Genomic DNA, 16,218 nt, shown 5'->3' on the forward strand with positions numbered 1-16,218 from the left:
CAAACAACCCCAGCAAAGCCTGACCAGAGCTCTGCGAACAACCACTTTTAACCAGGAATGAGGCTGGCAAGAGGAATTGCACCCAAGGCGTTGTTGCAAGCTTGGGATCCAGCATAATGATACTTTAATACAGAATAACCTATGCAGGTAGAGCTCTTTAAATCAGCATTGAAAGCAAGGCTGGAAGGGGCCTCCCCTACTCAACAGAGAGACCACCTAGCTGTATGTAAGAAGAGGGGACTAAAAACGTTTGCCTATTTAGAAAATGGCAGCCAAAAATGCCCCACCTGCAGAAAGCATTACACTCCTGACTGCTTCCAGGGGCATCAAGGAAGCCCGTGCCACAGACGTGATGCAGACGGGCAAATGCACAACTTGGAAATGTTCAGCTGTATGCCACAAAGCGGTCACGTATCTCCAGCCAAAAGATGCTGTATGGCATCTGTCAACAGTCCTGAACGTGTTTGCTGTTGTTTTTTGTTTTAGCACATTAGAAGGAAAAGTTCCTGTTGCCCTCAAAAGCCTCTGAATGGGGACCTCATTACTACGGCAACTGATGAGCAATAATTAGGAGTAATCGTGAGCAATAGCTTATGGTGCAGACACGCCGACCAGAAAAGTCTCAGACCCCCGCGCAGCTCCTCTGCTTCCAGGGGTGCATTGGGAACTTAGGGCAGGGAATGTGTTTCACTCAATGCCGCCCGGCAAAGGGAAACTTCCACTGCACTCCCCCAAAACTAACAATAAATACGATTGCTACACTAAAAACCTTTCCTTCTGCACGTGACTCGAGTTTCACAAGAATCCTATCTTGTTGCTAACACAATGAATCAAACCTCCCCAGTATCTACCTTCCCATTGTATTAATAATCGACTGGAGTGAAACAGCAGCCATAAGCAGTCACATTTTCCCCAAAACCACACCGAAGAATTCAATGCTCAAAGTAGAGGAAGGCAGGAAAAAAAGGAGAACACGTTCAGGGCACAGATTTGGTACAAACTGCAGGTTGAAGGCAGTCGGTAAATGGCTTGATCTCTTCAAGCCTATTGCTAGCAACAAGTGTTTCTTCCCATTTCAAGCACAGCAGCTTGAAACGTGCTGAACAAATACAACAACCCTCCCTTCCCGTAGCTCAGGCATCAGACAAGGACACCAGTGACAATCAGCTGGGACCTGCCACCCCATCATGTGAACGGTCCCCAGCTGCCACCCTGAGCTGAGCCCCCACAACCCATCGCGGTGGAGTGGGAAGGGGGGAGAAAAGCAATTTCCACGTGCAGCAGGCCAAGAAAAAAGGGCCAGACCTGATCCTTTTGGCAGCTGCAGACGCCTCCCTGCGTTTGGGCCCTCCAGGAACCGAGAGCAGGCAGTAACACCAGGGGACAGGTAGAAATGTCAGACGAGACGGTCCAGAGGCAATCCGGTCCAAGAAGCCTGTGAATGCTCCCTGCTGTGTCCCCCCAGGATGAGCCCCGCAGACTTGTGCTGTCAGTTAACACCTTTCTTGCCTGCAGACCTTTTATTTTTCTAGATTTACCATAAATATTCAATCCCTGGAGGACTGTTCTATTTATACCTAACACAGCTAAATCTGGCCCTGGGGTAAGGTTGTCGTGTTCCACCGGCACACACCAACGCGAAGGGCTTTTCTTGCCTCCCCTGCACACTATTAGCAGCATTGCATGTCAAGGAGATTGAGCACTGAAGCAACTCGGGCAAGACTTCACTTCTTTCTGGTGTGTAATAATGAAAACAAAGGTCCTCGGTGTTTTCTCCTTCCGTTCCACCACGCTGCAGACCCCACCAAGACCCGAGCAGTGCAAGCCTCAGCCACCACACGTTGCTTTGATCTTTAACCCTCAGCAAACTGTGCTGCACGTGAAGCCACAGCCCTGCCACGCCGCAGAAAACAAACACCTTGATGCTTGCTTGTTGAGAACATGCTCCTATGCCTCATCGAGGCCAACGTGTCTGGGGTGCAATTACACTGAACCCCGCTACGCCCAGGCTGAAACCAGCACATCTTTTGAGTATGGCACCAGAAGAAGATTGCGCATCCATAAACACATGAACATCTGCCCGGCTGGGCAGACAATGGACCTGTCGTGGATGATGCATTAACACAAAATGAAAATTGCATGCATAAATGTCTACATCTCAAAAATGAAGAAAGGGAAAAACACAAACAAAAAGCCCTTTGCCATGTGCTCAGGCTACCACACCAGACCACTGTGACCAAAATCTCCCTACAGAAACCTAACCCAGTTCTTCCCACACCTCCTGCAGCAACCACCTGCCAGCATCGCATACCCAACATCCCCATGCGCGGGGCTCCTTCCCCCTTGGCCCCAAACTGAACGCCGGTCATGAGAGCCAGGGCTTTGAAGGAGATCTGTGAAATAACCCACCGAGCAAGCAGTCAACTGAGCACAGAGGGCGACACGTGGCATTGAAGGGCAGCGTGCTCACAGGCAGCGAAAGCAGAGACTGGCAGGCAGCACATCACCGGGCTCGTGCCCTGAGCCTTGCTGAAAGAGGATCCACTCATCCATGCGAGCAGCACCTACAGCAACCACAGCCGGGAGAGATGCAAATCCACAGAAATGGGATAGAAATGCAGTATTTTGAGGATCGGGTGGATTTTCCCTACTATAAAGGCAACACTAAATATATATGAAACCCCCAATACTAAGAGCAGAATGAAATTAAGAGGAAGTTCCTGACTGAACCAGCTCCTCCTGATGTACCAGTTTTCCCTAAAACATCACATACTCATCTCACAGCCAACTCAAGAAACTGGAGGCAGGTTTACCCCATGCCACTGCATTTCCCATTCATGCCACAGGTTTCCTGTAAAGATCAAAACAGCATGTGGACCTGTGCTGAAGGATGTCCCTAAGCATGCTTTTAATTCCTAACACAAGACGAGGGCTTTAAGCACACGGTTAAGTTTAAGCAAATGCTCCCCACTGAATCTTTAAGCTAAGCTCTCTCAGAGTTCAGTCTCAGTAAACGTGGGGAGTTTTTTTTTTGTTTATACATACATATATATATATGTATGAAGAATTTCACTGAAATCTTCTTTAGCTATTTGCATTACCCATGAAAAATGTTCCCACTTCTTAAAAAAAACTTGCAGATGCTTTGATGCTTTTCAGAGTACTGAAGGCTCAAAAAAAGCACTGTAAAACTTGATGATGGCTTATTTCTGCACAAAGATCTCCGCACAGCTTGATGTTATCCTCTGAACATTTGCAGGTTCTAGCATCAAACCTGACGTGTATTTTCGTTGCCATTAAGTGAACCTAATTGACTGTACAAGCGGCACAAGTTTGAAAAGGTGTTTCAAGAACACTCCTTTCAAGCAGTTTGGACTTTTTTTTTTTTGAAATAAAAATCCACCTGATCTCTCATTACCACCCCATTCTTACAATACCTTCCCCCCGCCTCGCTTTCTCTCTCCCCCAACCAATCCCACCCCCAATGACGTTGTTCCAATGGCGATGACTTTACCAAGACTCTCACGTGGCTGAGACACTAAACTGTGGTTATGGAAGACAGCAGTTGAGTAGCTGACATGCTTTTACTGCTCTAACCAGCCATCATCCAAAATTGGTTAGCGCTTGAAAATGGCAGGTGCTCCCAAACCAGCCTGTTTTGAAAAGCTTCTCTTTGCAGTCTTACTACTTACATTATTTTAAATTGAAAGACGGCATATTTAGGTCTTCCCTGGATTCCCACTTGAAGTGTTACACGGGGTTTCTGATGCTGTTAGCTAGTTCCAGGGAGGAGGAACAAATTTGGCACCTCCAAAAAAAGAACAAAAAAGCCCTGATCACAGCAAAGGACTTTTTACATTTTTTCCTCCTGTATTCTAACTGCAATAATGATTTTCTACATCCCATTAAAATGCTAAGAATGGGTTTTCGGGAAAGAGACGTGGTGGAAAAAGATCCATAGGCCATGTCCAGATACATCTGAGCGAGGCAGGACAGAGGCTTTAAAGAAGGTGCAAGAAATCCTGTTGTTGGCAGTTCGTTTGCCTTCAGGCAAAATGTTCTCTCCCCACCACATGGGTTTATGCGCTGACACACTGTGTTTTCAGCTTAGCAGACACAATATCCTCGTGCTGCTGACTTGTATTTATTTTCTCATTTTTGTTATTCTGAGCATTCTACCAACAAAAATAAATACTTGTGCTCACCATGCAGAAAATCTGAATGACACGCTAAGAAAGAGGAGAACTGCCTGTGGAATGAAATTAAGCGAAGAGACGCAAGCACAAAATTTAAAAACATAATAGGAGGAGGAGGGAAAGATCAGAGACTTGAAAAGGGAGATATTAGTGGTGTGGGACCACCATTTTGGGAACTGCTACAAGTGACAAATGAAGCCAGGGCTGGCCCAGAATAACATAAGGGAGAGTTCAGCACAGGGACGGGCAAGAGAGCCAAGCAGGATCTGGATGAGAAAAACCAAAACCATTGCAGTCTGACACAAGACTGCAAAAAGTGGATAAAGAACTGCAGTGGCAGGGGAAAAGAAGGGGAAAAATGGAAAAAAAACAAGAACTGAGAAGCCACTGTTGGTTCCCCATAGTTGCTGTTATGATCTGAGAGCAGTTTGTGTGACTGCTGGACGCGAGGAGCACTAAGGAGCCATGCACGGCCGGCCAGCTGGTCCAGCACCCCCACTTCAGCCAGCATCTAGTGCAGAGACCGAGAGCTGTGACTGTAAAAAACAAATAAAGCTGCACCTCTGATGCTGGTTTCCAAGTCAGGATTCAAGCACGTTGGCAAGAGAGAGCTGGAGCAGCTTGTATAGCAATTACTGGTGATCGAGAGTAAATCCAGGCAAGTAGTTTATTTAAAAGTGCATTTTTTTTGTCAATTCAAAACAAGTTACAGGTCTGTCCTGAATTCACCAAAGACCTTCAGCCAGGAAAAAAACACGCATGAAATCCAGACTGGCACTACTCCTGCTCACGGCTCACCCCCACATCGCTGATGGGCTACTGGGATTTTGGAGTGGGTCCCCGCCACGATACCACCTCTTTGACTCCTACACCAGTATAAAACGCCTCACTTGATCACTAAAGGGGGCTGGGATCCACATGGTCCCAGCACTGGGTCTGTGTGTAATAATGCCATGCAAAAAACGGAGTCCTTACAGCACAGTATTTAGGGTGCCTGTCTGGGAGATAACATGGCTCTACTGCACTCAGCTTTTTTTTTTTTCTTTAAGCATATACCTGGAGCTGGTCTTTGCTTCGTAAGAAAGTCTGTACCAAAGCCAACGCTTGTTTCAGGCTGAGGAAAGCATTGCATTTACCACTAAATAAAGATTTTTGGTTCCTCACAGTGAGCAGAAAAAAGAGGGAGCAGTAAATCAGTTTAATTTGGACAAGAACTATTTTCCCTTTTATTTTCTGGCTCCTGAACAGAAAAATCATCTTCTCGTAAAACCCTGGGTTTTCAGTTTTGCCACTTAGATAAAACCTACAAGCAGTGCATGAATTTTAAGTGACAAAATTGGCACTTGCAAGTTATCATTGCAAGCAGTACCCACTAACATGAGACTAATGCATTGCATTTTTCTATTAGCTTGTATACGTGTAAACTGTTCCAAATATAATTTTAAATAGCAATATCTCACATAGCCGTTTAAAATATACACATACAACATGTTCCCTGCTACCTGTTTTGAAAAGCCTTTAACTCACAGAATCCCTTTTTAAAGCACAAACCCACTTGGCATTAAGCTCGGGGTGGTCCAGGTCAAAATTTCAGGATTATCCTTTAAGAAACGACACCTTCAGCTCTGGAAAGAAGCACCCGTCAAGCAGTTACAGAAGATGCTAAATGATACAGGATGTGCTTTCATAAATACTTAATTGATCGCTGGGGTCCAGCGGGTCAATAGACTACTTAAAAGAATGGCTCCAAGCCATCTGTAACAGACACCGTGGCACACACCTGTCTCTACCCCAACGAGCATGAACTGGTTTTGGTGCCTTAATAAAAAGCAAGGCCGAGGCTTCTTGGTGATTCCAGCTTGCCTTTATCAACAAAAAAATAAACAAATCTCGTTATTGGCACCGCTTACAAATGAGGGATTTGTGAATAGAAGCTATGCAAGACGCCCTGCTATCTTTGGATTCACTTAAAGACTGCTTTCATTAGCCACCTGTCAGAAAAAAATGATTCCTCAGCTTCCTACCGGGGGGGGGGGGGGGGGGGGGGGGGAATAAAAAAAAAAAAAACTAAAAATATGCTTTGAAGCTCCCTGTTTCACTGATGCAGAAAGCAACAAAGGCCACGTATCACGGAACCAGACACTGGCAAAACACTCCACGAAGCCTCTCCTGCGGATGAAAGAAAGCAGCACAAAGCACGCTGTTATTTGTAACAGATCCTCAGCACCGCGTTACCAAACCACAGGCGTGGGCTCTGCCATGCCTGTCAGTACCAGCGAGCACCCCAGGGCAGGATTCCCCTGCTGCCATCGCCAGCAGCTTGCCCATCTCAGGCCAGACACAAACCTCCTGACAGCAGGGAAAAGCCCAGTCCCAGCCCAGGGACTTGGATGAAGATTTAAGCCTACAGCAGGAATCCACTGTGAAATTTGGAGAGTTTGGGCTGGTTGAAAATCAGTCCGTGTGCTTAGGTTTTTATGTAAATGGCTGGTTTTTGGTTTTCCTTCAAAAAACTTAGAGGCCTCAAGATACAGAGCTGATAATTTCTTAAGTATTCAGGCACCTGGCTGTGCACACAGGGATCACAAACACTCCTGAAAAACCCTAAAAAGCTAAATATAATGCCTCTGGTGCTTGGGAACGAGATTCCAGCTTGGGCTGCTACTTCCAAAATTCAGAGTCAGAGGGGCTCAAAGCTTCGTACTTTTAAATCTCTCACTGCTACTTAGGTACCCAACGTGGAGCCTAAGTTTAGACAATTCTGAAAGCCTTCAGCTCAAACATATTTTGGGGTAATTGTTTTAAATCTCAGCTACTCCAAAGAAAGTGGGAGGAGGAAGAGCCATTGAACACAGTTTATGAGACTAATTATTTTGCAGTTAAACTTGCCGAGAAAATTCAGTATTCCTCCTTAGGTTTCTTCGCTGAGACAGTCACGAGAAGTTGCATGCAGCCAAAACATCAGAAACCAACCAACAGTAGAGAAAAAGCAAAAAAAAAAAAAATGCTCAAAGCCAGACAAAACCAGAACACCTGATGCTGCTGCCTTATTCACAAGTCCCTGTGCAGCTCACGTTTGGCAGTCCTGAGGAGCTAACAGTGCCTGAAAAACTGCTGACGTTCAATTCACACAACTTATTACTTCTTGTATCACAGATTAATTAAGAGCACTTGCACGTACTGGGTTTTTAAATACCTGCAGACAGAGCTTGCTTTCAGCAGTGCCGTACCCCCAAGTCATGGCTACCAATTTAAGCACTGCTGCATGAACTGACAGCCACGTCAATTACCTTGAGAGAGAAATTTTGAATGCAAGGGAAAAAAATAGGTTATAACGCTCTGCAAGATTTACTAGAAAATGTATTTTCATCTCATTTTGACATGGGAACGTGCCAAAGCTAGTGGATCTGAAGCGAGGTCTATTTTTGTCTTAAGGATACACATGTTGAGGAATGGGGTTGTGCATATGTTCCTACTCCAGTAATAAAGAAATAAATGGAGAGGGGAGCAAGGCTGCAGTGGCTTCCCCATGAACATGTTTATCCTATTTGTGTCTGCGATACAGTCCCGAACAAGTCAGACAATTCCAATTTTCCCATGGGCAACCATCAGTTTACAGCATTGCTCTTTGGAAGATGTGCACTGCTTAAGCATGCCTAAAATAATAATAATAAAAAAAACCTCTGAAGACCCAGGCATTACCAGCCCCTGCAGCCCCACCAGGTGCTTATCAGCACGAGCATGGGGTTGTGGCAGGGCTGGCCGAGATACCAGAACAGCTGGGGGCCAGCAGAGCCAGCACATCCGTGCTTGGTCCTGTGCTGGAGAAAGCCCTGGGGATGTTGAGCCCCAAGAACGTGGCATGGGGTGGCATGGCAAAGGTGTCAGGTTTGTCCCATGTGGGCAGGTCCCTGCTCCTGATGGCCACAGCAGTGGAGGACCTCGCATGTGGAGGACTAATTGTGTCAGAAGAGGTAGCTTTTGGGAGCAGCAACCTGACTTTAATGACATTTTACGTGATTCAAATAATAAAATATTTTGGTCAATTACCAATGCTAGATAACATGCACCCCTAAAACTTGGAAACATGAGCTGCTGTTTATTGCTTCCCGAGTTCAGCTCAAGACAGGCACTGTGTGAGAAATACCAGTTCAGCTAAGGTGTAAGTAACCCAAAAACAATGCTGGGAATTGTTAAGCACTCGTCTCGCAGGAGGCCAGCCTCTGAAATATCTTCAGTGCATTTTATAGTGGAAAGCATTGTGTCTGAAGCTCTGTCATCCTAATCTTGCAAGATCTCTCTGATGCGCAGATCTCATCCCTTGAAGCATCTCCATTGAATGGCCAAGATGCCACAATGCAAGACACTTAGAAGAAAGGCCCTTCACCTCCAAACGATGAGACCTGACCTCCACTCCCAGCACTGGTGGGAGCAGAGCTGGGAAATGCTGCAGCTAGGATCAGGACACAGCCTCTCCTCTGGGTTTTCTGCTCCCACTCCAAGCCCCAGTCTGGACTCCCCAGCTCTCCGTGAGCAGCGGCACGCACGAGAAAATCCCGACCCACGACAGCCAGCGCAGGGGTTTGGCAGATGCCCGAGGTCAGGGCGCTGCAAAGCCAGCAAGAAATGCTGGAGATAGGGATGCCTTAGATTCCTGCTGCCTCTCGGGCATGGGCAAGCAGGGCAGGGCTCTCCAAAAACACATTCCTGCACTGGGAAGCAGCAGCCCCGAGCCCCCTCCCGGGGTCAGGTAACTAAGCCCTGGCTTTGCAAAGCAAGAGCTGCTCTATTCTTTCAAAACAATGTTATCAGTGGGCAGGGTCCCTCCTGCTTATCTGGCAGCTCAGCTGCTTGCTGAGTTACCCAGAATGTGGAAGAACTGGAGCCTGGGGGGCTCCATCCACCTCCCTGCCGCAGGCCATCACCCCCACCATGGCGAGGAACCCCCCCGGCTTGCACAGGGTGAGGCAGAGCAGCCACAGCTCCCAGTGGCCCCTGTATTTTCCTCATGGTCCCCACACTGGCCTGGTACACCATAACACCAGTGTGCCTGGGGAAGAAGTGCCAGCCGCGATGGGGCCACTCACCCCACCAGTGCCCCCCAGGTTTGGCAGCACAGAAATCGCACAATTTCTCTTCCAGGTGCTCATCTCCTCGCATGCTCCTGGGGTCAGCCCTTCTGGTGTCAGCTCTGTTCTCTGGCATGAAAACCCCTGTGCCCAGCCCAAGAGCACAACTGAAATACCCGTTCTTCACCCAGCTGCCGCACTGAATGTGAGCAGTGCCTGGAAAGGAGCGAGCAGTGCTGCCACGAGCAGGGTGTCAACTCCTCAAAAACCTTCTGAGCCCACCTCAGCTGGTGGCCCAGGAGAAGGACGTGAACCCAAGACCTCTGCTGAGAAGGAAGCGCAGGACATCCCTCTTTTGGGCTCACCTGAGTGATGTGCCGCCCACGAGCTGCAGGGACTAAACCCTCATGAGCCATCCCTGTTTTAGGGCCCAGTCCAACCCCAGGATACCAGTGTAACCTATTCATGTACCAGGTGTGATGGAAACCTGCTCTGCCCTGCCCACCAGGACAGCTGCCACCCTGTACACAACTGGCAAGGAGAAAGTCCAAGATGGGGACTCACAGGAGGTGGTAGAACCGCTCCCTCCAGCCCTGCCCACGCCACCACAGAGCGATGGCTGCAGACATGCAGCCACCACCGAAAACCACAGCTGCCAGCCTGGCACGTTGAACCTAACCCGACATATCCCGCAGCAATTCCTCAGTTTAATCGGCTGCATTACACAAGGCAGACGCCCTCAGGCCTCCACCAGCCCTAGGAGCCACAGCTCTTCAAGTCACCTGCACGTCCTGCTGGGGCAGAGGCCTACAAGGAGATCTTCGCACCACCACCACCACACGCACGTCCTGCTACAGGGGCACCCACACAGCAGGTCAAGACGGACCGTAGCTGGAGATGAGGCCTGAAACTACCACAAGAAGACATGCCGGTTCGTCCACAGAAGCTCTGCTCATTCGGGAGGGCAGCGGTTTCACGCCAGAAGCGAGGAGCTCTGGTTTCCGTCAGCGCTCCTGCGGAGACCTCAACCTCGCAAGAATCTTTCCAACACACAAACCACCACAAAAATACACTAAACAACCAACTGTGACAGAAGCTTGAAGAGACGCTGTAAAATTGATTAGTCGACAAAACCATCAGACCATAAAAGAAGCTCCAGCTGTGCTCCTCTTATTTGTGTAGAGCCCTGCCTCCTGCATTTCTCTATTTAAAATTAATTTCTTTTTTTTTGTTGTTGTTTACTACAGCCCAAGTTACTCTGGTTGACAATTAAGCCCATTATCCAATTCCTTCCTTTTCTACCCCCCCAGTGCCTTTTTTTTTTCTATAAAGAAAATAAAAGCCACCAGTAAGTGCTACTTTAAATGAGAAATGCAAGCTAACGAAGAGCTTGTGAAGGCTGGGCCATTCAATCCTCTGTTTTAAGATCCCGATCCAGCACACAACTCAACACCAACAACTCCTTTGAAGTCAACAGCAATTCAAGTCAATCTACTGCCTAAGAGCTTAGAGTTAAACTCCAGCCCAAATTTTCTGCCAGAATCCTGGTGTAAGTGTAGGAGGACAAGAGAAAACAAAGATTTAAATTTTGGCTAGTGTATTTCAGCAAAATCGCTGTCAGCACATATTTTTCAGTTCATACAAAACCCAGTGGAGAAAATTTAAGACAATAACTAACTTGGGGACTAGTGGGTCAGAAAAACTACAGCAGAAAAAAAATATTTGAAGCAAGTACCACTAATCGTTAATCTCGGTGCTTATGACAACCCACTACAAACTGTGACCTTCCAGTTCTTGCTCTTAAACTGACCCATGGTTTGCACAGCCTGCAAGAATGCTTCAGCAAAACCACCAGGAATGACCCATTTCAGTAATTAAAATGTTTCAGTAGTTAAAATATTTCCTCCCCAGAGACACCTGCCTGACCAGAGGCTGTTTGCTGTTGATGCTCTGCACAACAGAACCCCGACCCGGGTACCACAAGGAGCGCATAGCAAACACCGGTTGTTCGTGCCACTGATGCCAAGAGCAAAACCTCGGTACAGCCCTGACCAGCATCCTTATCAGAGACCTTGAGACCATGCCCCAACTCTACCTTTGTGTCTGTCACCATGAGAAGCGAGAATTTGTAAACCCACCACAGCAACGTTCCCTTCGTCTTCCGTGTTGAAAAAAAAAAAAATCAGCACATAAATAAAGATGCTTCAAAGGAGTGAGAAGTTGCCTGGTCATGCTCCCAGCTGAAGCCAAGCCAACCTGAAGTCACATCAGGTTCATTTTACCTCAACTAGTCGAGCTCTCAGTATCTACACCCTCCCTGGGCCCCTGTCCCAGCATCTGATTAACCTCCCTGTGACAACTTCTTCCCAAATACGCAACTGAGAAAGTTTTCAGTAATATCTAAGTTGGAACAATGGGCATCGCTTACGAGAATGAGCCCTTCTTGTTCCCACTGCAATAATTTATGTCTGCGTGCTAATTTGCAAACTATCACAATAAAAGACAAACTTGGAAGTTGTTCTATTGTCATTTCTGTCCTTTGTGAAGGGACTGGGGGAGCTGATGTGGCGCATTACTGCCTGTTCTCAGGATGTTTCAATAGACAGTGCAAGTGCTAAGCCTCAGAAGTGCATGGAATTGGAGGCTTTTCCGAGACAACTGTTCGTATGTCTTACAGGGAAGAAATCTGACAACTGTATTTGGGGGGAAATGGGAGCAGAGGGTTGAGTTTGTGCCTCGTGCCAGGCTACAGCAGACAGCACCATGCAGCATCATGGCATGGGGATGGGCACCATGTAAAGTGGCACCACGGATGGAGTCGGTCCTGCCAGACTCCTCTGGGTTTTACCTCGTTATGACCCCAGCCAACTTGCTTAATACTACTATCATCGAGCACCTTTCACAAGCACCAATGATCCCATAAATCTGCTTTTTACAGCATGGCAGAAGCCTAATTACACATGATTAAATTCTGTCAAAAATTAAAGCCCACACACTCGCTCTAAAATTGAAGCCAGCCCTTTTAGGTCTCAAATAAAAGCAACGCTAACGGTTCAAAGGCACGTTGTCAGTGTGGCCGATCTGCGTTACGTTCCTGACCCAAAACAAGCGGGGGGCATTCCTGACTCTTCATGTGAGCCCATTTGGTTTATTTTCTACAAACGCTGGCACTACAAATGCAGGAGCTTGGTTCCACGCCCAACCTGGAACCGCACAAATCCCAAGCCCCAAGGACAGACGCAGCTCAAACACCTCGGAAGCCTGCACCGCCTGCTCTTGTTCTGCAGTTCCCCACTGCCTCCTCCAGCACTGGGCTTTGTCGAACCTCAGCACAGAGCTTCAGGAGTGTTTTGCCACACGCCCCTTTAGTCTTTTGACAACAGCTTGAAGGAAGATTGCGCTTTTTAAGGACACACGAGCTACATGCAAGTTACACGTTGCTTCACTGTGAATTAAATACAACCCCTGTGAAAGATGGAACAAGATCTGCCTGAGATGTGTGCTATGATGGGGAACAAAATCTGAAGGAAGCACTGTTAAGACATTTTGAGGCTTTTATTACAGGACGAGCATCATTCTAGGTAAATATAATATCAGAAATGAGAGGAAGGAAAGTTTGCGGCTGTGGCACGTCCTATTAGTCCTCTAGAAGTGACCAGGAGGAGAGCCTTAGGGAGAGGTCAGTCACACGTGGGGAACAGCAATGATGCAGCGAAAACAGTCCCATGGAAAAACAACTGAGTAGGTACCCTGAGAAAACAGAGATTAACGCGTGTGCCAGGCATCACCTCGCTCTCCAGGCTCTCTGCTAGCACTATGCGGCCACAAAAGGCAAACCTCAAAGCCCCCTGATTTCAGGAGACAGCCCAGGTAGCCCCTTGCTCTGGTTCTCGACACGGGTGTATGCCTCCAGAAAGGAAACAGCACCTTCCCTGCCTGACAAACTGTGAAGCGCCTTAGTTTATTATAGTTAATCATGTAAGAGATTCTCTGCAGCTTAATGAGCGAACATTAGCATTAGGTATTATGCTTTTAATTACATGCATGTACATAACAAATGGATGGAGGCAGTATCTCTTTACATACCTGATCTGTGCCTCTTCCAAAACACTTGCGTTAAGGAAGGTTCTTCTTAAATAATACAAGAAAACATGCACAATCCCTAAAATGGGCTATGCATTTGTGCTAAGAGACCTTTACCTCCCCCTCTTCCCACTCTGAGACCTGCTCCCATGCACGAGGAGCACAGAAACACCCAGGACAAGAAGGGGGCAGACAGCCCGCAGTAATTATCCGTGTCCCCCCCCAGCGCAGCGCAGCGAGCCCCCAGCACCCACACCCCATCCCTCGGGTGCGGATGGATGCTGCAGAGGATGACTGGACATCTTGGGGAGGAGAAAAAAAAAAAAAGGGGGCTGGATTTGGGATTTGTGCCTGGTGTGGCCAAAGAGCTGCATTCTGGTGATTCTGGAGACTTTTGAGCTTGCTCAGTGCTGCTGACAGGAGGCAAAGGCGCCAGCAGCACGGAGCAGCCATGTTCCCCAGCAGGGCGGGGGAAGGCTCCCCCCGGGGGGGGGGGCTCGGACTCACCTGGCGGTTTCATGTAATATTGCTCAATATCGGACATGTCCGTATGCAGCGCACAATCGAGATAGTGGAGGATAACTTTTCTACTGAAGTAGTACCTCATGCCCATCAGAAAGATGGGCAAGCAGCAGGTCAGCAGGAAGGACTTGGTCACAACAAAGCATATTACTATGGAGATAAGGAAGAGAAATAAACGATACCTGTCAGAAAAGAGAATTTAGTGTTGATTTCGGAATACAAACTCATTTACAAAAAAATAAATAAATTAAAAGAGCACAGACAAAATAGACATTTGCACACGCAACCACGGCGCGATTCACGCTCTCGGGGACTATGAAACCCAGTGTGCGGCGTCCCTGGGGCCGGGATGCCGGGGGGGCCCCAGACCCCATTTCTCCCCACACCCAGCAAGGCCAAGAGGCGGCCGAGGGGGGAAGACGACAGGCTGCAGGCACGCCGCTCCGCAGCCATGTGTTTTCCACTGCGGCATTACTATTTCCAGCCCGGGAAGCAGCGACTGCTGGGGGAGACACGGCACCCTGCCCGCCTTGATGCTTTGGGGTGGAGGCGTGCAAGACCCGGGGGGGGGGGGCTTCTGTGGGTGCCCCTTTGTTGGTGGGTTCCCCCAGCACAGCCCCTGCTGAGACCCCTGCGCCCCGCTAGCTGCCGGGGGTCCCCCTCCAACACAGGGCCTCTTCCCACAAAGCATTGGGGGGAGGGGGGCACCTGCAGCCACCAAGGGCACGAGAAACCACCCTGGGGGTTATATTTTGGGATGGGGGGGTCACACGTTATTATTTGCACATGCGGGGCTCTCGTCAATATTCACACGAGGGGCGCACGTTATCACGGGCGATTATTTGGTTGGGGGGGGGGGGGGGGCGCACCTTGCGGGGGTTATTTTGGGCATGCAACCCCAGGAGGCGACCCCCTCCAAAAAAAAGCACACACACGGGGGGGGGCGGGGAGCGCTCCCGGCTGTCTCCAAGCAACAGCGGCACGCGGCGGCCCCCCCAAAAATCCCCCCCGCGCGGGGCTGCGCGGGGGCGGTGCGCTGAGCGCCGGGAAGCGCGCACCGCTCCCCTCCACCGCGCAACCCCCTCTGCGTCCCCCCCCGGACCCCAACCATGAAATAACCTCACGGACAGCTCTACCCTCACCCCCACGACCCCCCCCAAACCCCCCTTTTCCCTAAAAACCCGCGCAAGGCTGCGGCTCACCCCTCCAAAAACCATCCCCCCCCCCCCTTGGCTGCGCTGCGCCCTCCGCAGCGCTGCGGCTCCGCGGCGCTCCCTCCCCAATCTCCCTCCCCCCCACCATTTTGTGGGGCCCCCCCAAGCAGGCACTCACCCGCCAGCAGCCCGTAGAGCAGCTGAGTGAGGGGCTGCTGCTTTAACCCCCTGAAGGCCGTGTTGGGGATCCGCTCCATGATGCCCTCGTAGAAGATGCGGCGCACCACCTCCTGCTCGGAGGGGTGGAATTCGCGGATGTGCACGTTGTCGCGCCTGGGCTCCTCTTTGGGGGGGCTCAGGGGAGAAGAGGGGGTGCCCGACAAAGTGGGCCACATCTGGGAGGACGAAACAATGATCGTGTCTTTTTTGGAGCCCGGGATCGAGTCATGGTCTTCCGCCACGATCTTGGTCTCACAAACCATCTTGGGAGACAGACAATGCATGCAAACTGCCCGCGGGGAGGGGGAAGGAGGAGAAAAACGGGGGAGGAGGGGGGGGAAATTTAAAAAAAAAAAAAAAAAGGGGAGAAAAAAAAAGGGGGGGGGGGAAAGGGGGGGTGGGGGGGGAAGGAGCGGGGCGCGGAGCAGGGCCGGAGACCCGCCAGGCAGCGGCGGGGGCTGCGCGGGGCGCGGAGCGGCGGGGCCGGGCGGGACGGGAGAAAGGAGCTGCGCTGCATTTTGGAGAGGCATTTATAGGGCGGGGGGGCCGCGGGTCCCCGGGGTCCTAGAGCCCCCCGCATTGGCTGCAAGGGGTCGCCATGTGATCGGGGGGGGCGGGCCGCCTCCCCCCGCCTCCCACCCTACACGCCCCCCCCCCCCCCCCCACCACCTCCTCTCCTTTCCTCTCGCGGGCAGCGCGGCCGCTTGCAAATTACTACGGCGGGGAATTTGGGGAGGGGGGCGTGGGGGGGGGGGGAGGATGGTTTTCGCGTGGGGCCGAAAATGCACGCGTGGGGGTGCGGGGGGTGGGGGGGAGCGGGTCGCGGGAGGGGCCGCTGGTTTTATTCGAGCGTTTTCTGGAACGGGCGCCGCGGGTGCGCGGAGCCCCACGGGGGGACGCGGACGCGGGTGGGTGCAAGGAGGGGGGGGGGGGGAGGAAGGTGGCGATGTCCCCGCGTCCCCGCGGGTTGCGGCA

At 50.1% G+C, this 16,218-nt stretch overlaps 1 protein-coding gene across 1 annotated transcript in view; it reads right to left on the reverse strand.

The window, feature by feature from the left end:
- The window catches only part of NAT8L (N-acetyltransferase 8 like), a 30,081-nt gene extending 14,465 nt beyond the window's left edge, over nucleotides 1–15,616 (reverse strand). Inside the window, exons 1-2 of the mRNA XM_083835223.1 lie at nucleotides 15,203–15,616; nucleotides 13,856–14,020 (exon numbers count right to left, since the gene is read on the reverse strand). Of these exons, the coding sequence (XP_083691349.1) occupies nucleotides 13,856–14,020; nucleotides 15,203–15,527 (490 nt within the window). The 5' untranslated portion in view covers nucleotides 15,528–15,616. The remainder of the gene's footprint in view (nucleotides 1–13,855; nucleotides 14,021–15,202) is intronic.
- Nucleotides 15,617–16,218: the final 602 nt, after the last annotated feature.

This window comes from Anser anser, assembly GCF_964211835.1.
Source record: "Anser anser genome assembly, chromosome: 4".
NCBI classification, from domain to species: domain Eukaryota; kingdom Metazoa; phylum Chordata; class Aves; order Anseriformes; family Anatidae; genus Anser; species Anser anser.